Source organism: Dermacentor silvarum, chromosome 1 (genome assembly GCF_013339745.2).
Source record: "Dermacentor silvarum isolate Dsil-2018 chromosome 1, BIME_Dsil_1.4, whole genome shotgun sequence".
Taxonomy (NCBI): domain Eukaryota; kingdom Metazoa; phylum Arthropoda; class Arachnida; order Ixodida; family Ixodidae; genus Dermacentor; species Dermacentor silvarum.
In genome coordinates this window covers 37,907,505-37,924,279 of record NC_051154.1, presented here as the reverse complement: position 1 = coordinate 37,924,279, position 16,775 = coordinate 37,907,505, and the positions used below count along the sequence as shown (strand labels likewise).

The following is a 16,775-nucleotide window of genomic DNA, read 5'->3' as shown; positions in this document are numbered from 1 at the left end:
ATAATAAAAGTAGCTTTCATGGTCCTTTCATGTGAAGTCTTGTTGCCTTCTTGAATGATGCTCATCTGTAGAATGACTATTTCAGAGAAAACCGTGCCAAGCCTGGTGGCATCTGTGTTGCAAATCATACTTCCCCCATTGATGTGGCTATGCTGGCGAGCGACAATTGTTATGCATTGGTAAGGAAGTGTGGTAGTATTTTTGTAAGTGGCAGCTGTATAATAACCTGCTTTGCATACAGGTGGGCCAGACCCAAGGTGGTTTCATAGGTGTTATTCAGACAGCACTCAACAAGGCAACCTCGCACATCTGGTTTGAGCGAGCTGAGATCAAGGACAGGCAGGCAGTTGCCAAGAGGTAAACTACTTTTTGGATGAGCGCTTGTTTTGTCAAAAGAATAACCATGTCTACATCTTTGTTTTGCAGACTCAGAGAGCATGTTGAAGATCCTATGAAGCTCCCCATTCTCATATTTCCTGAAGGTACTACTGAATTTGTCTTTTTGGCAGAGTCTGTGTTGTGTTTGTTTGTGTGTGAATTTTGCATGCACAAATCTATTTGTGAAAGTTTTAACGTTTTTTGAAAGACTTGTCTATGTAGTAAGGGCAGGTGGTAGTAGAGGTGGAGGGCTTCAATATTACTGCTTGAATCACGGTGAGTGGGCTATGTGTTTTTGAGTACAAAAATGTTGCTTTATGAAAGTTTTAAAACTTTTGCTGCTGCTGTTACGGCTATGTTGTCCACCACTGCTGCCCCGCCCCAAGATGCACAAAGCTCCTTTGATCATGCGAGGATTTCCATCACATATTATGACATTATTGAAAGCTGCCACTAGCAAGTGCAAGTATTTTCAGTTATTACCTCTCTTTATATGGCCGCAACTAAAATTTCAAACTGCCATGGTGGCGCATTGGCTATATTTTAGTGTGATCAAATCTTGCGGTGGTTTAGTAAAATTACACTAACAAACAACTATTGAGTGAATGGCCAGCTACACTTTTGAAAGCACTTTTGTAATGCACTTTACCTGAAAGCAGTTGCATGCACAAGAAGGCTGTCAAATTTCGTACTGGATGGTAGCAGTAGATGAATAAGGTATATAACTTCTGCTGTAGGCACGTGCATCAACAACACATCAGTGATGCAGTTCAAGAAGGGCAGCTTTGAGGTTGGTGGCACCATCTACCCAGCTGCTATCAAGTATGATGCAAGATTTGGGGATGCCTTCTGGAACAGTAGCAAGCAGAACTACATCCACTATCTGGCTATGATGATGTCATCATGGGCCATAGTATGCGACGTGTGGTACTTGCCACCCATGAAAAAAAGAGTAAGTAGTGTTTTGCTTCCTCGACTATAAAGTTCCAGGAAAGTCTTCTTGCTTCTTCATGTGCTGAGCAATTTGACTTGAGTAAAATATAGGCATAAGGATTTACCGTGGCACCATCTGTTGTCAGCACCTTCTAAATGCAGAAAGTTGGGTCACAGGTGGTCACGGGATTGTGTGGGAGAGTCGCCAATGTCATTGCTTAGTGCTTTGCTCCTTGTGCGAACAAAAACATGCAAGGTGTTACAAGGTTGATCCGCCTTTTGGAATGTGCGCAAAGCACGCATTGGAGCAAGTCACATTAGAACACTCTGCATGCTCTTAACATTTTTATGTGTGGAAAAATGTTTTGTGTAGTCTGATACTATATTATGACTTGATCTGCCGATTGAAATTAACTTAACACACCACAAACAAACATTGTGGGCCTCGCTCTTGCTCTGCGGAAGCTCTGCCTTGCTTATGTTCCTCTAGCAAATGTGGCTGTATATATTCACCAAGATTTCCTAATTGAAATTTTTAACATGGTTATTTATAATACGCTAGCCACTAGAACTTAATGGCATGCATATTACTGGAAGATGTAGACTTTGTAGACTGAGCAGAGCAGCCCTGTCTGTCGAGGACATCTTTGTGGCACTGTGTAACTTACGTGCACAGAACATTTATTGCATTGACTACCATAGTCTGCTCATCTTCTCGCTTAAATGTGTTAGCAGTCGCTTAACTCTTTCCTTCCCACGGGGAAACTGGCTGTTTTTTGTATGTTTGAGTTAGGAATTTTTTGTGCAATAGCCAATAAGTTGACAGTGTCATGCAGTATATAAAAGTGAAGGTAAATGAATGTGCTTTCAAATAATATTTATTTTAAAAGAATACAAGAAATTTTATTTGCATAAAAAATTCTTAAACAAGAAAAAAACATTTTCAGAAAAAAAATTGCAGTAAGAAGTAACAACTCTGGCAAGAAATGTTTTTGAGAAATTCCAAAATATACAAATTGTTGATATATCCCTTGGCAACATTTCTTTAAAGAATTATACCCATAGATAAAGTACTCTTTGAGTTGAGAAAAATTACATGACACATAGTGAAACATTTAAGTTCCTGGTTGGTCCTACGTACGATATTTTTTTCAAGAAAAAAATTAATTTACAGCATAATATTATATACAAAAACATGAGTGCTAAATGCACATTGCAAAAGTACATTTCAGAAAAGAAACAGTAATTACAATATATGTAATAAAAATTACCAAACACAAATAATGAAATTCACGGCAAACTTTCTTAATGATAGACTTATATCTTCAGAGAAAAAAATTCTCTATGTTGGTTTGTCAAGGATATGCGTCTGTGCATATTTGTTGGTGTTTATACATATAGCATGAACGACCTTCGTCGTAAAGGACAGGCGAAAAAAATCGAGAGCTCTTGCCAGTCACTTCAAACCCCTACGGAGCGTCATCCCGAGGTCAATGCCCGGATCTCTTTAGGGCCGAAACTGGCGGCAGCACGTCTTGTCCAAATGAAGGGGACATACCATAAATAAAGAAAATAGTTTAGACACCAACAGTGCAACTGAACCGGCTGTAGATATCAGTAAACAAAACGGGAGGCAAAAACGAAACTTGCCGGCGTGTAACAGCTGATGTTAGTTTATCGTTAAGTTCAGATGAGGAAACTTCAGCAGAGATCTGCTGAAGTTTCACCCGCCGTGGTTGCTCAGTAGCAATGGTGTTGGGCTGCTGAGCACGAGGTCACGGGATCGAATCCCGGCCACGGCGGCCGCATTTCGATGGGGGCGAAATGCGAAAACACCCGTGTACTTAGATTTAGGTGCACGTTAAAGAACCCCAGGTGGTCCAAATTTCCGGAGTCCCCCACTACGGCGTGCCTCATAATCAGAACTGGTTTTGGCACGTAAAACCCCATAATTTAACTTTTTTTTTTTTAATCTGCTGAAGTTTCCTCATCTGAACTAAACTCCGATGACGCAACATCGATGTCGGAGTTATCACTGTTTGAAAAGTCCAAAAGATCGCTTCTAGAATCGTTGGCATCAAGCGAAACTGCTTTCTTTCGAGCACGCGCTGCACTGGATGTTGACGGCATCACGTCGCTCAACCTTTGAGCTTGCGCACCCTTTAAAAATCTCCGCCACGCGGTAAAAATGTGAACCGCGCAGAAATGAAAACTCTACTTTGTATACAATCACCTAGATGGCGCTACGAGTCAGGCGCGCAGCGTCTTTTTTTTTTTAAATAGGCGCTCAAAACTTCGGTCACTGATGATCGATGCCTAGTGCCCTGGTAAGGAAAGAGTTTAATCGTAATGGACATATTTTTGTGCATTTTTCAAGAGAAGTGTCGTACACTTCTGGCCCGCTATGGTTGATCGCAGGATGCCAGCGTCAGTGTTGCTCTTAGACTTCTATGCGAATAAGTCTTTGTTTTGCTAAAACTCTTCAGTGTCCGTTCAGGAAGCAAATCACTGTTTTTTGTTCTGAAAATTTCATTTGAATACGTTTACATATATACCTATGTTTGCATCACCTGTCTTCAAGTAATTAAAGAAGGTAAATAGTTTTATAGCATAAAATGTCAATTTTCAACAACAAAGAAAAATTAGACCACACAGTGCATGCACAAAGTGTAAAGCCAGCATTGCGTATTGTGGGCTGCTGCTATTTTGTGAATTAGCTGCCATGTGCTAACACATGCAAGGAGTGCTTAGCATTGGTGGCAGCCTCCTAAGTGGCAGCCACATGATTCATACCTGTTGACTTTTCATGCTGCATTGTTCAATTAACCCATCCCCAGCAAATGGGGCTACTTGCTTCATGTCTTGTTACCAAGATAGTATCAATGATGACTTCGTGCTGTGCGAGGCTGTGGGATCAAATCCCGACAGCGGTGGCCCCATTTTGGTGAGGGTGAAATGAAAACATGCTCGTGTACTGTGCATTGAGTGCATGTTAAAGAATCCCAGATGGTCAAAATTAATCCTGAGTTTCTCACTACCGTGTGCCTCAATCAAATCGTGGTTCTGGCATGTAAAGCCCCACAATTTTTTTTTTTAACTTGGTGCTGTTTCATAGATATATCCTGACTTCTAGGACTAACGAAAGATACTTAGCTGCAGTGTTCAGGTGCACATTGAAAAACACTATGTGGCCAAATTAATGGCACAGTGCACTGTAACTTTGCTCACAGCTTAGAAAGCTCGTTTCTAATGGTGTAGATGTAGGAAAGGCTTGATACAAATCTTAATATTTGAAATGCGGGTGAATGTGTACCAAAAAGCTAGCAAAAAATCAATCTTTCCAACACAGGACCTGCACAGAAAAAAAAGTGAAGAAAAATTGCTTTTACTTGTTATCTGAAGTGACACAGAATCCAGAACCTCTCCTACCCAGCCCAGTGAATCTGCTTGTGTCTTTGCATGCGAGGCATGTATCGTTGTACCTTGGTGACGTTTTGAAATATAAAGGCAACAAATCCAAAGGGCAAACACAAATAGGTTCTGGCGATGACATATAATACCTATCTGAATGTGCACCAGGAAAGGGCAGTGAAATGCATTTGTTCAAATTTTCAAGTGATGCTATCACTGCTCGAGGTTGTCACTGTTCAGGTCAGTGCTAGTAAATGTGGGTGCTGCAGCAGCAAGAAACTCTTCCCGGCATGCTAAGGGAAGTTGCGTGGCATTTTGGGATACACCCATCCAGCCACTGCGGTGGCCATGATGCGCTGCTGCTGAGCGCAAGGGTGATTTCTGGCTGTGGAATCCACATTCCGATTGGGGCTGAATGTAAAATGTTCAAATCAAAATTTTTCTGGAGCTTTCCACTACTGCATCTCATAGCCCCTGTGTTTCTTTGGGACATTAAACCCCATCAATCATCACTCACGGGATTCACATGTCTACCTGGTGCCATGCACTGCCGAGTTCATGCATTGTCTTTTTGGTTCCAGAAATCAGACTATATCTGAAATTGGGGCTTCAATTTCACCATTGTGTTATTTGGTTTGTTTTAGGGGTAATTGGCGTTCAGAAACTACCCACCTTTGTACGTGTATTCCTGAGGAATCCCTGTGTACCTGTTTTCACTTCTTCCCCAGCTTACCTGTTACCATGCTTATGCACCCCCCCCCCTTTAATGTTTGCAATCAATCAATGGAATGGTTGAATGTGGTGTATTACACAGAAATAAGAACAAAAATTTATTGAGATCCCACATACTGTTGGAATCAGTGTTATGCAAAGAATTAGCAACTGGGCCATGCTATGTACCAGCGATTGAATCACAAGTGAATCCCGCCACCTATTGAGCCCCATTTCTGATTGACCCTCGCTCACATACAAGCAAATTCAGTGAAGGGGATTTACAGTCAAATCTCAGTATAATGAGCACATGTGTACTGAACTAGGTTTAATTTTTAGTTGGCCGTGTTAAGTGAGCATTCACGTGCTGTAACAAAGCAGGCAATGCAGTATCTGACATAGTATTGGTTATAGCAAAGCAAATTTTTTGTTGCCCGTGGCTGAAAATATGTTTTGTGGTAGCAAAAATGTCAAATACAGTCACTGACTGATTTTGCAGACTGTGATTAATCTGACTTCGCCACAGCACTCCCGTCTACCATTAGAACCAATGTATGATGCAGCAGAAATTTTGGGATGCTGCACGGTGTGATGCTAGATTTTTCGGACATTTCGATGCTTGTTTGCAGCATTGTTTGTGACATCAGGCTTGTTTTGCGGCACCGTGTTTGCGATGCTGCAGCATGGCAGCTGTGAAAAAATTTGACGCCGCGTTGATCGGCACCAAACTGCAAATAAATACCCAGGTTAGTGGCCGGATTGATGGCCGTCGCTGTAACACGATCAGTAGTGCGTTGCACGCATAATGCGAATATTGTGGGTGTGGACCGCACCAGCGACAAGTTTCGTCTACTTTCATTTCCCTATTCTTCATTATTTTCTACATTTCAGTTTCAACCAAAGCTAATTACCCCAATGCGTTCCTTGGCTTCATTGCCTGTTGGCTTTAGATAGTCGTGATTAACAAACATCGAGCTCCTGTTTCCCTTCTTCTCGTTCGACCTTTGTTGGCGACTCATAATGAAGCAGCCCTGGTTAGGCTTAGCAGTAAGGCTGTGATGAAAATTTGCCGATGAAAATTTGCCAAAAGCAAGGATGGTTGGTGACAAGTCGTCACGGGAAAACTAGTCATTAATATGTTCATATCAGTAGGCCTCGTTAGCACTTGATCATGTGATCACATGTATGGGCTCATAGGCGCCGACTACGGGGGGGGGGGGGGCTCCGGGGCTCGAGCCCCCTCCGGAATTTTCCCGGGGGGGAGGGGGAGGGGGGGCTGAGCCTCCCACCCCCCCGGAGATCTGTAGCCCACTCCCCCCCCGGCCTTTACAATGTCATTACCGGAGTTCTGTTACCCACATAATTTGAGGATTCTCTTGCGTTGCCTCCACATTTTCACTTTTGGTGTGGCTAAAAGCTCATGGCACCATTGTTGTCGCGGACGTGCACGGCTTTTAATTTATACTTCCGCTTTACTTCGGCAAATCCTGACAATAGGAGGACAAGCGCATTAGAAGCACCAGCGGCGGCTACCTCATCCGTGTTTCCTCACTTTAACATTTTAAAAAAAATTTCCGCTGTGAACACCACGTACAGACACAATATATTTAAATATATACAAAGGGCAAAGTTTATTATATTTTTTAATGAGGAGGTAGCCAACTAAATGGGTAGCTTATACCTAGAGAATGAATATGTTGATTTATGTTCACCTCACTTCAAATTACTTTGCGTGCTTTTTTGACCCTAAAAAAAACCTGCAGACTTCAGTGACCCCTTCGGCAGATTTTTCTATCAACGGCGTGTGAAAAGCACGTGAGTGATATGTGTCTCAATATTGATTCTCTTTCCAGTAGGCAATGGTAACGACAGGCGACAAAATAAAAGAAAAAAAAAACTCTTCTAATTATTTACGCATTAGGGATGGAAGCATCGCCTCATGCATGCAGAGGCCATAAATACGCGGTGTTTCAGCAAACACTTTCAAAAATTTTTTAAAGGTTGCCTGTGGCAGATAGCACAATTCTAGTTCATGAGCTGGTCTACTCAAAGAGGTGGACATTACTTGCATAAAAAATTGAAATGCATAATTGACTAATTCAAAAAATCACCAATTAGGTTTTTAACATATTAATGTGTTGCAATTTACAAATTTTAGCTGTGGAATTCGCAAGGCAGATGCACTAGAACTAATTCTCAGGATGGCACCAGTTTTGAGATATTCCCGAACATTGTGGAGAAATACATTGGCGTTCCAGTTACTTTTGCGCTTACCCGCCGTGGTTGTTTAGTGGCTATGGTGTTGGACTGCTAAGCATGAGGTCGCGGGATCAAATCACGGCCACGGTGGTTGCATTTCGATGGGGAGAAATACTAGAACACCCGTATACTTAGATTTAGGTGCACGTTAAAGAACCCCAGGCGGTCTAAATTATTCCAGAGTCCTCCACTACGGCGTGCCTCATAATCATATCGTGGTTTTGGCACGTAAAATCCCATAATTTATTCTTTTCATACTTTTGTGCTTTGATGCATAAAACGACGTTTTGTTGAGAAAGTGACTGGCACGCCAATGTACTTCTCCGCAAAGAGAATTATTATCTCGACACTGGTGTCAGCCTGAGATTTAGTTCAGAGTAGATCGGCACTCCACGGCTAGAATTTGTAAATTGCAACATGGGCCATAAGATAATTAGCTAAAAAATTAATTGGTTAATTTTGTGAATTAATCAATTATGCATTTCAATATTTCGTGCAAGTAATGCCTGCCTCTTTGAGTCGACGAGCTCATGAACTAGAGTTGTACTATCTGCGACAGGCCACCTTTTAAAATTTTGGAAACTGTTCGCTGAAACACCTTGTATATAGAATTCAATCAGTAGGCGAAACGATGCCAAGCCGGATTCACTCGAAATCAGAATAAATAGCAGTCTAGTCTAGAAGTCATGCGCAGCAGCACCTATACACGGACTCAAAGTACTAAAAGAAAAAAAAAAAAATTGCAGTTTGGCCGGGAAGGCGAAGCAGTATTAGTGATAGCGAAGTAGAAGACAATTACACAAAGGGAGATTAGTACCGTGTAAATCTGTGTAAGGATTGCACCCGTGTAAGGGCCATACCCCCAACTTGACAGCCAATATTTAAAAAAAGACATCCAACCGTGAAGCGATCGTGTTCCGTGCGCTGATTCTGATCGGGCTCAACAGCGAATTGTCGCGCGCAGCGTACTTTCGCGTGTCGCTACTAGATGTCGAGAGGAGGCAATCGCAGAGGTTTACGGCGGATTTCGTACTCGTAGTTGGAAAAATGAGGTCAAATGGCCCGGTACCATGAAAGGCTCGCCAAAATCGTGACAGAAAAGTGTGGCCCTTACACGAGTCTATACGTTAGTTATAGTGGCCATATAAATTGTAGTAAACATTCACCTAAAATTAAAATATTAAGCATAGTGAACATAGTGGACATAGTAAGCTCCGTCCATGTAAACCTGTAAATACCTCACTGGATGACCTCGAGCACTCGCTTTCACAACGCAAGCATTGTGAAGAACGCCGGCAGCGGAGGCGAACGGTTCGTACAGCCGCGCGATTGACTGCAACTCTAAAAATGAGATTCATCATCATTATCTGCCTATTTTTATGTCCACTACTGACGGCCTCTGTGAGTGATCTGCGATGACCTCTGTCTCTTAACTCTGCAACACTAGGGGCGCAGAAAGACAGCCTGGCAAGGAAGACAGCGCGCACGCAGTTAGCAGCCATCCCTGGTCGCCCTTTATCATTGCACCCACACCAACAATTAGGTATGGCACGCGGGCCCCATAAGCGTCAGCCGCGCACATTCATTCACAGCTATACGGCAGAGCTAGAGGAGAAGACGCGTGTTCTCCTTCCCATTAACGTTTGATTACGTGACAACTAACCCGAATATTGAGCGCGTGTGAAGATAATGTCCATCAAGCCGCCATCCTTTTTGGCTCACTGTTACGTGCTTTTTCCTGCACCCAGAGGGTATGGGTCGCTCATGTATATGGCTTTTGGATTTAATGTGGAACATCACGGCGACGACAACCGCAGAAATTTGCCTGGAGTGTAGGTATAATAGTTTTCGCCATAAAGCTAGAAATAGAAAATTGTTAGCAGAGGGTATATATATATGGGTAGGCTTCGGAAACCTGGTCGGGCCTCAGCCCCCCCCCCCCCCCTCCCCCCTGAAAAATGAAAACTTTCCACCTATGGATGGGCTAGACTAATGGCTGTAGTAGTGAAGTTTGGGTCTGCATGTGGCCTTCTCCATGTTGAAAAAAATTGGTCAGCAACTGCGGTGGCTGTACTAGGCTAGGCAACTTGAAATGGCACATTCTGGAAGTGCGTGCATATTTTGGTCACCAACTTAGTCAGACGACAGCTGGCAAGCCAACATGCTAATTCCATGTGATAACACTGCACGGCTGTGTATTAAGTACGGTGCGAAGCACATATATGTAATTTTTGTTCCCGTGCCAGCGTCGGCATGGCAAGCCGGCAGCAGGCCACAGGAGATCTAATGCTAACCTTTTTCGTTGATATCACCACATATGCTTCAAACGAATATAGAATATAACCAAGGTACAGTCAACAATTTTTCGGACTCTCTAGGGGCCACGAAAATATGCGAAAAATAGGGCAGTCCAGAAAAATGAATGCATGCTTTTACTGCCCCCAAGGGTTCAAATAGCCATTAGCGGCGAGAAGTTGGAGTGGCACCCTCTCGCGAGTGACGTCACGGCCAGGACGTCGCTTGCTCCGGCTCGCTCGGCTGCCGTGCACGCTCGTTCGCTTCGTGCATGCTCGGTGTATGGGACGGGCCAGCCGTCCTGAATGATGTTTTGGCTGCTTTCTATTGTCGTGCATAAAGTGCAATCTCTTTCTCGAAACTGCGTTAATCGAAAAAATTTGCTGCCTGGGATATCGAAGCTATATAGAGTTGCAGGAGTTACTGCTTTTGCATGCGCTATGTCTGTTTATAAATATTGCATTAAAACAATGTCTGCAAATTCAGTATGGAAAATTTTAATTGTACAACACTTCGCTCCAAACTTTCCTTTAGTACTTAGTTATGACAGATATATTGTTTTACACGGTACAGCAATATTGGTATTTGGTGTCAACTTTATATATAAATCAGTATGTTAGAATAGGATACTGCCTGTGAAGCTCTCATCAAGCTTCTTATTGCTCTTTAGAGTTGTTCTACTCAAATGTGGGTACTGCAGTAATGTGCAAAAACAAGAGCTAGGCGCACATGTGTTACGAAAAAAATTTTGCAACTACTTTCACCTTTCTCCGAAACAGCCACCCAGAAAAAGCATTTTAGATGGCTGTTAACATGACTGCGCTTCATGTATGTATAGCAATCACCTGAAAGGTTCGTGGTTAAAATCAAGAGCCATGCAATGTTTCATAGTGGCCTAAAGCGGTCTTTATCGACAATATAGTAGACACCTCCCGCAATGAAAGCAACCGACAATCATTATGACGATGGGCGCATTGTTCGCGAAACCCTCCCGTTCACTACAACTTCGAATTGAAACCATGAAGGGGGCCTTTACAGCGTCATTTGGAATGCCTCTAACATACTCGAGGCACCAGAGTGCAGCTTCGTTATGCAACATTGTCACGCAACTACCATCTGCATGACGATGTCTCCAACCACAATGGGGTTTAATGAAACGAACTGAGAACTATTCGCTGCGTCAGCCCATAAAAGACCCCCCTCGTATACCCGCCTCCTAAAGAAGACACTATATATGCAAGCCTCATATGAATTCACTTGATTTTTGACCTGCTTCGGTGAATGCTGATATTTTCTATGTGTTCCATACCACTAAAGAATGAAGTTTCGGCTTCTTGGTGGCCGCAGCCATATGGTCTAAAAAAAAACATATTTCGCTCAAAAAGTTGCGCCAAGCAGCTGTGTCAGTTTCGCTAAGCAGATCGATCGGAACGGTTCCTCAAGCAATAAGCAGCGCTGTTGCTTGAGGAACCGTTCTGATGGAATGTTGTAGAAGTTATATATGGCCAGCGTTTGTTACATGATTGTTGCGCCACGGCTATCGCTGCCGAGTGTAGAACTGCGCATGAAAAACCCACACCGCTCTGGATTGACCTCCATTGGCCGCATGTCGGCTGGCACTGTAATGTTGCCTTTGAGAAATATATTGTTGTCTAGAAAAGAAGCTCTTTCAATAAATTTTGACGAACGAAGACATCGTCAAAATATATTTGAGAGGACTGTCATAAGTGCACCAGCATAGGGAACGAGAGCGAACAAACGGAAACGTTGCAGAAGGCGCCCGGACGCATCTCGAACTGTAGCAGATGACAGGTGCAAATCCTTGCCATGACGTCATGCGAGCAGCGTTCGCAGCACCTGCTTTTGTTCGTTTTCGGGGCTAATAGGCATGTCTGAAGTGGCTCTGAAGGCCTGCCACTTACCGTATTTACTCGCATAATGAACGCACTTTTTTTCCCGAAAAATATGCGCAAAGTTGGGGTGTGCTTTTATTATGTGGGGTAAAATTCTGAGTCCTTTTTTTTTTTCCGCAGCCACCTTTTAAAAAAAAGTCGCAGTTTCGCCCGAAAGGCGAAGCATCCATTGCGATAGCAAATGCGTAGAGAGCTTTACGAAGTAAAGATAGTAGTTTTATCGGCCGTATAAACTTGCAAAGTAATTTAACCAGCATGGTGTCAGCGCGCAGAGGAAAACATGAACACATCACACTCTATGACCGCGGGCGCTCGCTATCAAAATGCTGGCCTGAGCAAGCGCATCAGCAACAGCGAGCGAAGTGACCTTCGTGCCGTGTATCGCTTCAACGCAAGCTGATCGGCGATAATGAAGAACGCACAAAGGTATAAGCCGCCGTCGCACCTAGACCATGGACCTAGACTCAGCCCAATCGGTTTCAAATTGGGCGCGCGCGTCTGCGCAATGTGCAGTTGCTGCGCCGCCTCCCTCCCTTCCCTCCCTTTGTGCCATGCGCGCAACGAAATACGGCGTGTTTTCTCCCCGCTTTCCCTCGAGCGCGGGAGATAAAGCCACGATCGTCGGCGGTGACGGCAAAAATGCGCCTTGAGTGTCCATATGATTGCACAATAAAAATAGGAGACACATGGTATGATTCGGCGTACAATACGGCGTCCGATACAATCATACCCACCGGATGCCATATTGGACGCCGAATCGTACTGTCTCTCTCCTAGTTCACGGCAGCAAGTTCAGGGTGCGTTTATTTCGCGGGAGAAAAAAAAAATCAAATTTTGACGACTAAAGTTGGGGGTAGGTTCATTATGCGAGTGCGTTCATTACGCGAGTAAATACAGTATTGGGCATATCAGTGGTCATGCTGTGACAGGAGACGGGGGCTGCATGCGTGTATAATTAAAGAATACATGCTGTAGCCTGTAACAGTGGAGCCTTTTCAATCTTGATATGCTTCGCATATGCTTGACAATGTAACATCGCTGTATTGCGACGAAGCTGACTTTTGGAAACCGGCATTATGCAATGCTTGACACTTGCCATACGTTCCGCACTTCGAAGCCATCCGCACGGATGACAAAGGCAGATGCGGCACTATTGCTGACAGTGGCGTATTCTTTCAGTGAAAAACAGCACTGGACAGCAGAATCCTTGGTAGTGCATGTTGAAGCAGCTAGGCCCAGTGTTGCCGTGGTGGCTATATGGCTGCCAGTGGATCTGTGCGCGAGAGGGCTGGTTCGACACTGTGAGAGAAATCGAATCGGTGGTGGCTTCGATTAATGCCGATTTAGACCTGCAGACACAGCAAAAAGTTGCGAAAATTGGACGGTAAAGGGTTTCACTTCAAATTTCAGACATCCTTATACATTGGCTCTATAGGGTATGTGGCAGTGTCGCGAAGGCATCCAAATTATTGGGCATGTTTGAAAAATCCGTCGACTATTTTTACACTGGATGCAATGTTGTTATAACGAGGTTCCACTCTGTCTCTATCTGTCTGTCTGTGCGTGTGTATGTGCACGCAACACATGTGCCACAGCTTCTGCTAAACGGCCACATATATATCCACACATGCATGCACAGCCACACACACACACACACATACTATTGCTATCACATTGTAATCAACCCTAAATAGTGCAGTGTGTCAGACAGGATTGCAGAGCTGCCCCGAACTGCACGTATGTTCACTCTATGATCTACTAGCAGCTTCATGGTTAGCTCAGATGGTAGAGCAGTTGCCCTGTAGAGGCATTGCTTCTGGTTTCTCCAGGCAGGGACAAATTTTTCTTCCACTGCAAAGCTTCTTTCTGAGAAACCCATATGAGCTTCCTTTGTACAAGGGTTGAAAATTGAGCTTGTTGGTACATTTTGAATCAATGATTAATCGATTAATCGATGAAATGCATCCCGCAAAACGATTCATCTTCATCGATGTCCACCTTTCATTTAATCAACTTAATCAATTAGGCCTATTTGATTAATCATTTTCGAGAGTTTGACAGGAGTGGCGTGAAAGATTTTGAATTCCTACTGGAATGGCGGCGCACGAGCATTGGACTGTGTGGCTGTGGTATAGCGACTGTCGACTGTTTTTTTTTCGAGTCCCGAGAAATGCCGAGCCGAGCGCTTCCCCTCTCTTCGGCCACACCGCACACGCCACCACGCCACCCGATGCCGGAGGCTTGAAATGCGCTCAAAATTCAAGACATACTATAGCAACCGAGTCGTTGATCGTTGTGCCACTCTTAGTCCACTTTTTTAGAACGTGGCACAGCATGCGAGCTGGTTTGGAGCATATATTTGACATTGCAATGGAGTTCATGTCGATTCCAGCAAATCTATAGCGTCCGTGCATCTATTCTCTCGTGGGTGGTTGTACGTCCATTCAAGAAGGTGATGCGGTGTTTGTCACCAACACGAAGGCGTCCCCACCTCAACAGGTGCATTTGGGGCTCCACATGCGAAATAGTCGCCGTGGGAGTGGCCCAAACCTCCTTTTTTTGTGCTCACGAGGGTTTCGGCGGGAAATTAGGACGCAGGCTCCGTTCTCAAGCTTACCACCCCTGAAGAAAGCCTAACGCTAGGCCGGGGTACACTTGTGCCCATTTGAACCAGTGGATGCCCGGCGGCATTGGTAATCGAACCGGCAGCCAAGGTGGGGGCGCTTTACAACTAGGCCACGGTTGTCAACTAGATCCAGCCAATTGACATTCCTTTGCTCTGTAGAAAAGAGCATTGTGGTTTAAAAATCTTAGACCAGTAATTTTCTCTTCCCCTATATTGCAATTTATTGCATATTTCAGTTGGACTTCACCTTACTTTTGCCATTTTTATTATTTCTTGATTAACTGTAAAGGCCCAACTGCATGCACGCGATATTCAAGCGACAAGCGACAGGCACGGCGCGGCGTGGAGCAACCACATGAACTCGACATCGCGAAAAAGAGTAGCGACGGATTTACATTGTTGTGCGAATAAATGTTATCTTGCGCGCGTAAAGAAATCTCAATTTTATCAAAAGGTCAATGTTTTATCTAAACCTATAGCTAAAATATGCTATCATCCCCAGTGAAAATCCGTCCCATGCATCCCCAGTGGAACTCCGTCCCATGCCGCCAGCGTAAGGTGCCATGGCGCCATCTGTTGAGTAAAACTTAAAACACTTTCTCGGCTCTCGGGGGCGTCTCAGGCCTAACAGCGTCAAAACAAAACAACTGATCTCAATAATAACGACAAGAGAGCGCCGATACTTAGTCTTCAGCTAGCGATGAGGTGAAGCGATGACTGATTGTGGTGAAGCGATGACTGATTGTACTATTTATTTTTTGCTGTCGCAGCAGAGAGCAAGTTGCAAGAGCGAATTCAGATCGAAGCGGGCAGACTGATTGCTGCCATGTTCTTGTGCAATCGCTGTCCCCAGCGGATGTCGTCGCGCTGACTTCCGGGCGACGAGCAATATTTTCTGGCTGGCCAGAAACCGGCGACATGACCAGCGACAGTGACGGATAGCCCTCCGCGATGGCAAAACCTGTCGCTCGAAAATCCCGTGCATGCGGTTGCGCCTTAATGTACAGGGATTCACTATTCCACGTATCTTTTGATTTAATTCTGCATTAAGTCACTTTATAACATATAATGTTTATCTTTTCATAAGCCGCTAGTGCCAACTATATTTAGTATAATAAATTAAACATCTTTTATCAAACGTTTATAAATTTGTGCTTCAAACTTCGTTCCACCTCTCAAACGTTAAAGTAGGGTCCTACAAAAGTAGATCACTGTGTTTCAACCTTTTTAAAAGTGCCCGGCAAAAATTTTGATTAATCGATGAAAAGTGCGGCATCGAAAGCGATTAATCGATTAAAGGTGAAATGGTGAATGATTAATTGTTAATCGACCATCCCTAAATTGGAGTGCTAAACGACGGGAAAAGGAAAGACAATGCAAGTACACAGTCTAACAACCAGTTTTTGTTTGAAGGAACATACATACTATGAACTATTCCTTTGTAGCTTTGTGCTACTGTTGGGTGGATCACAATTTTGCCCTTTAACGAAGCTGTTTCCATCTTGCTTATTTCCGCAGAACTGATTTGGCTTCGGTTCTATGATCTGTGCACCATGCTTGTCTCTTTGCAATGCCCAAAACTAGCAAGGGACCCTTTAAAGGCCCACTTAAGTGTGCAAGCATTTGTGAGATGATTTTATTTAGAAAAAAAAATTAAATTATGGGGTTTTATTTAGGCTAAGGTATATTAACGATGAAAGACCTGCCGAAAAAAGCCTGCCTGTATGAAAATTTGTCATGATGCTGACATAGTAATAATATTATTATTATTTATTTCCACATATCGGAGCAGAATAACCGTGACCAGTGCGTGAGGCTGTGTAGAAAGGTGAAAACCCGTACGCAGTTGCACCTACCAGCCCTCCATCCGCAGTAAAAGATAGCAATAGATAACATGCTCGGATTATGTGCAAAAACTTTCCATGTCTCTATTATTCTGTTCTGTTTAAGCTTTGATAATCATTTATTGGCCACGGAAATTGATCAGACACCATTAGATCCAGCTGTTGCTGTCAGCTCACAGAAGCTCACGACTGCTTCTACCTACCATGTTTACTCAATTCTAACATACACTTTTCTGGAAAAATTTAACAAGAAATGAAATGTTTGTTGGAATAGAGCACTATTTAAGAATTGCACAATAGTTATAACCTATTATCAAGATTGGCATTCAAAGTTACTGTAATGAAATCCAATCCGCACGTCAACTGCAGCCGGAGAGCTATTCTGGGTGCCCAAATTCTGCCATG

General features: G+C 43.7%; 1 protein-coding gene across 3 annotated transcripts in view; it reads left to right on the top strand.

Moving 5' to 3' along the window:
- The window catches only part of LOC119460681 (glycerol-3-phosphate acyltransferase 4), a 36,715-nt gene that overhangs the window by 15,273 nt on the left and 4,667 nt on the right, over positions 1-16,775 (top strand). For all 3 annotated transcript variants that reach the window (XM_049666798.1, XM_049666793.1, XM_037721732.2), the window contains 4 exons: positions 86-179; positions 242-357; positions 427-482; positions 1,116-1,330. In XM_049666798.1, the coding sequence (XP_049522755.1) occupies positions 86-179; positions 242-357; positions 427-482; positions 1,116-1,330 (481 nt within the window). The remainder of the gene's footprint in view (positions 1-85; positions 180-241; positions 358-426; positions 483-1,115; positions 1,331-16,775) is intronic.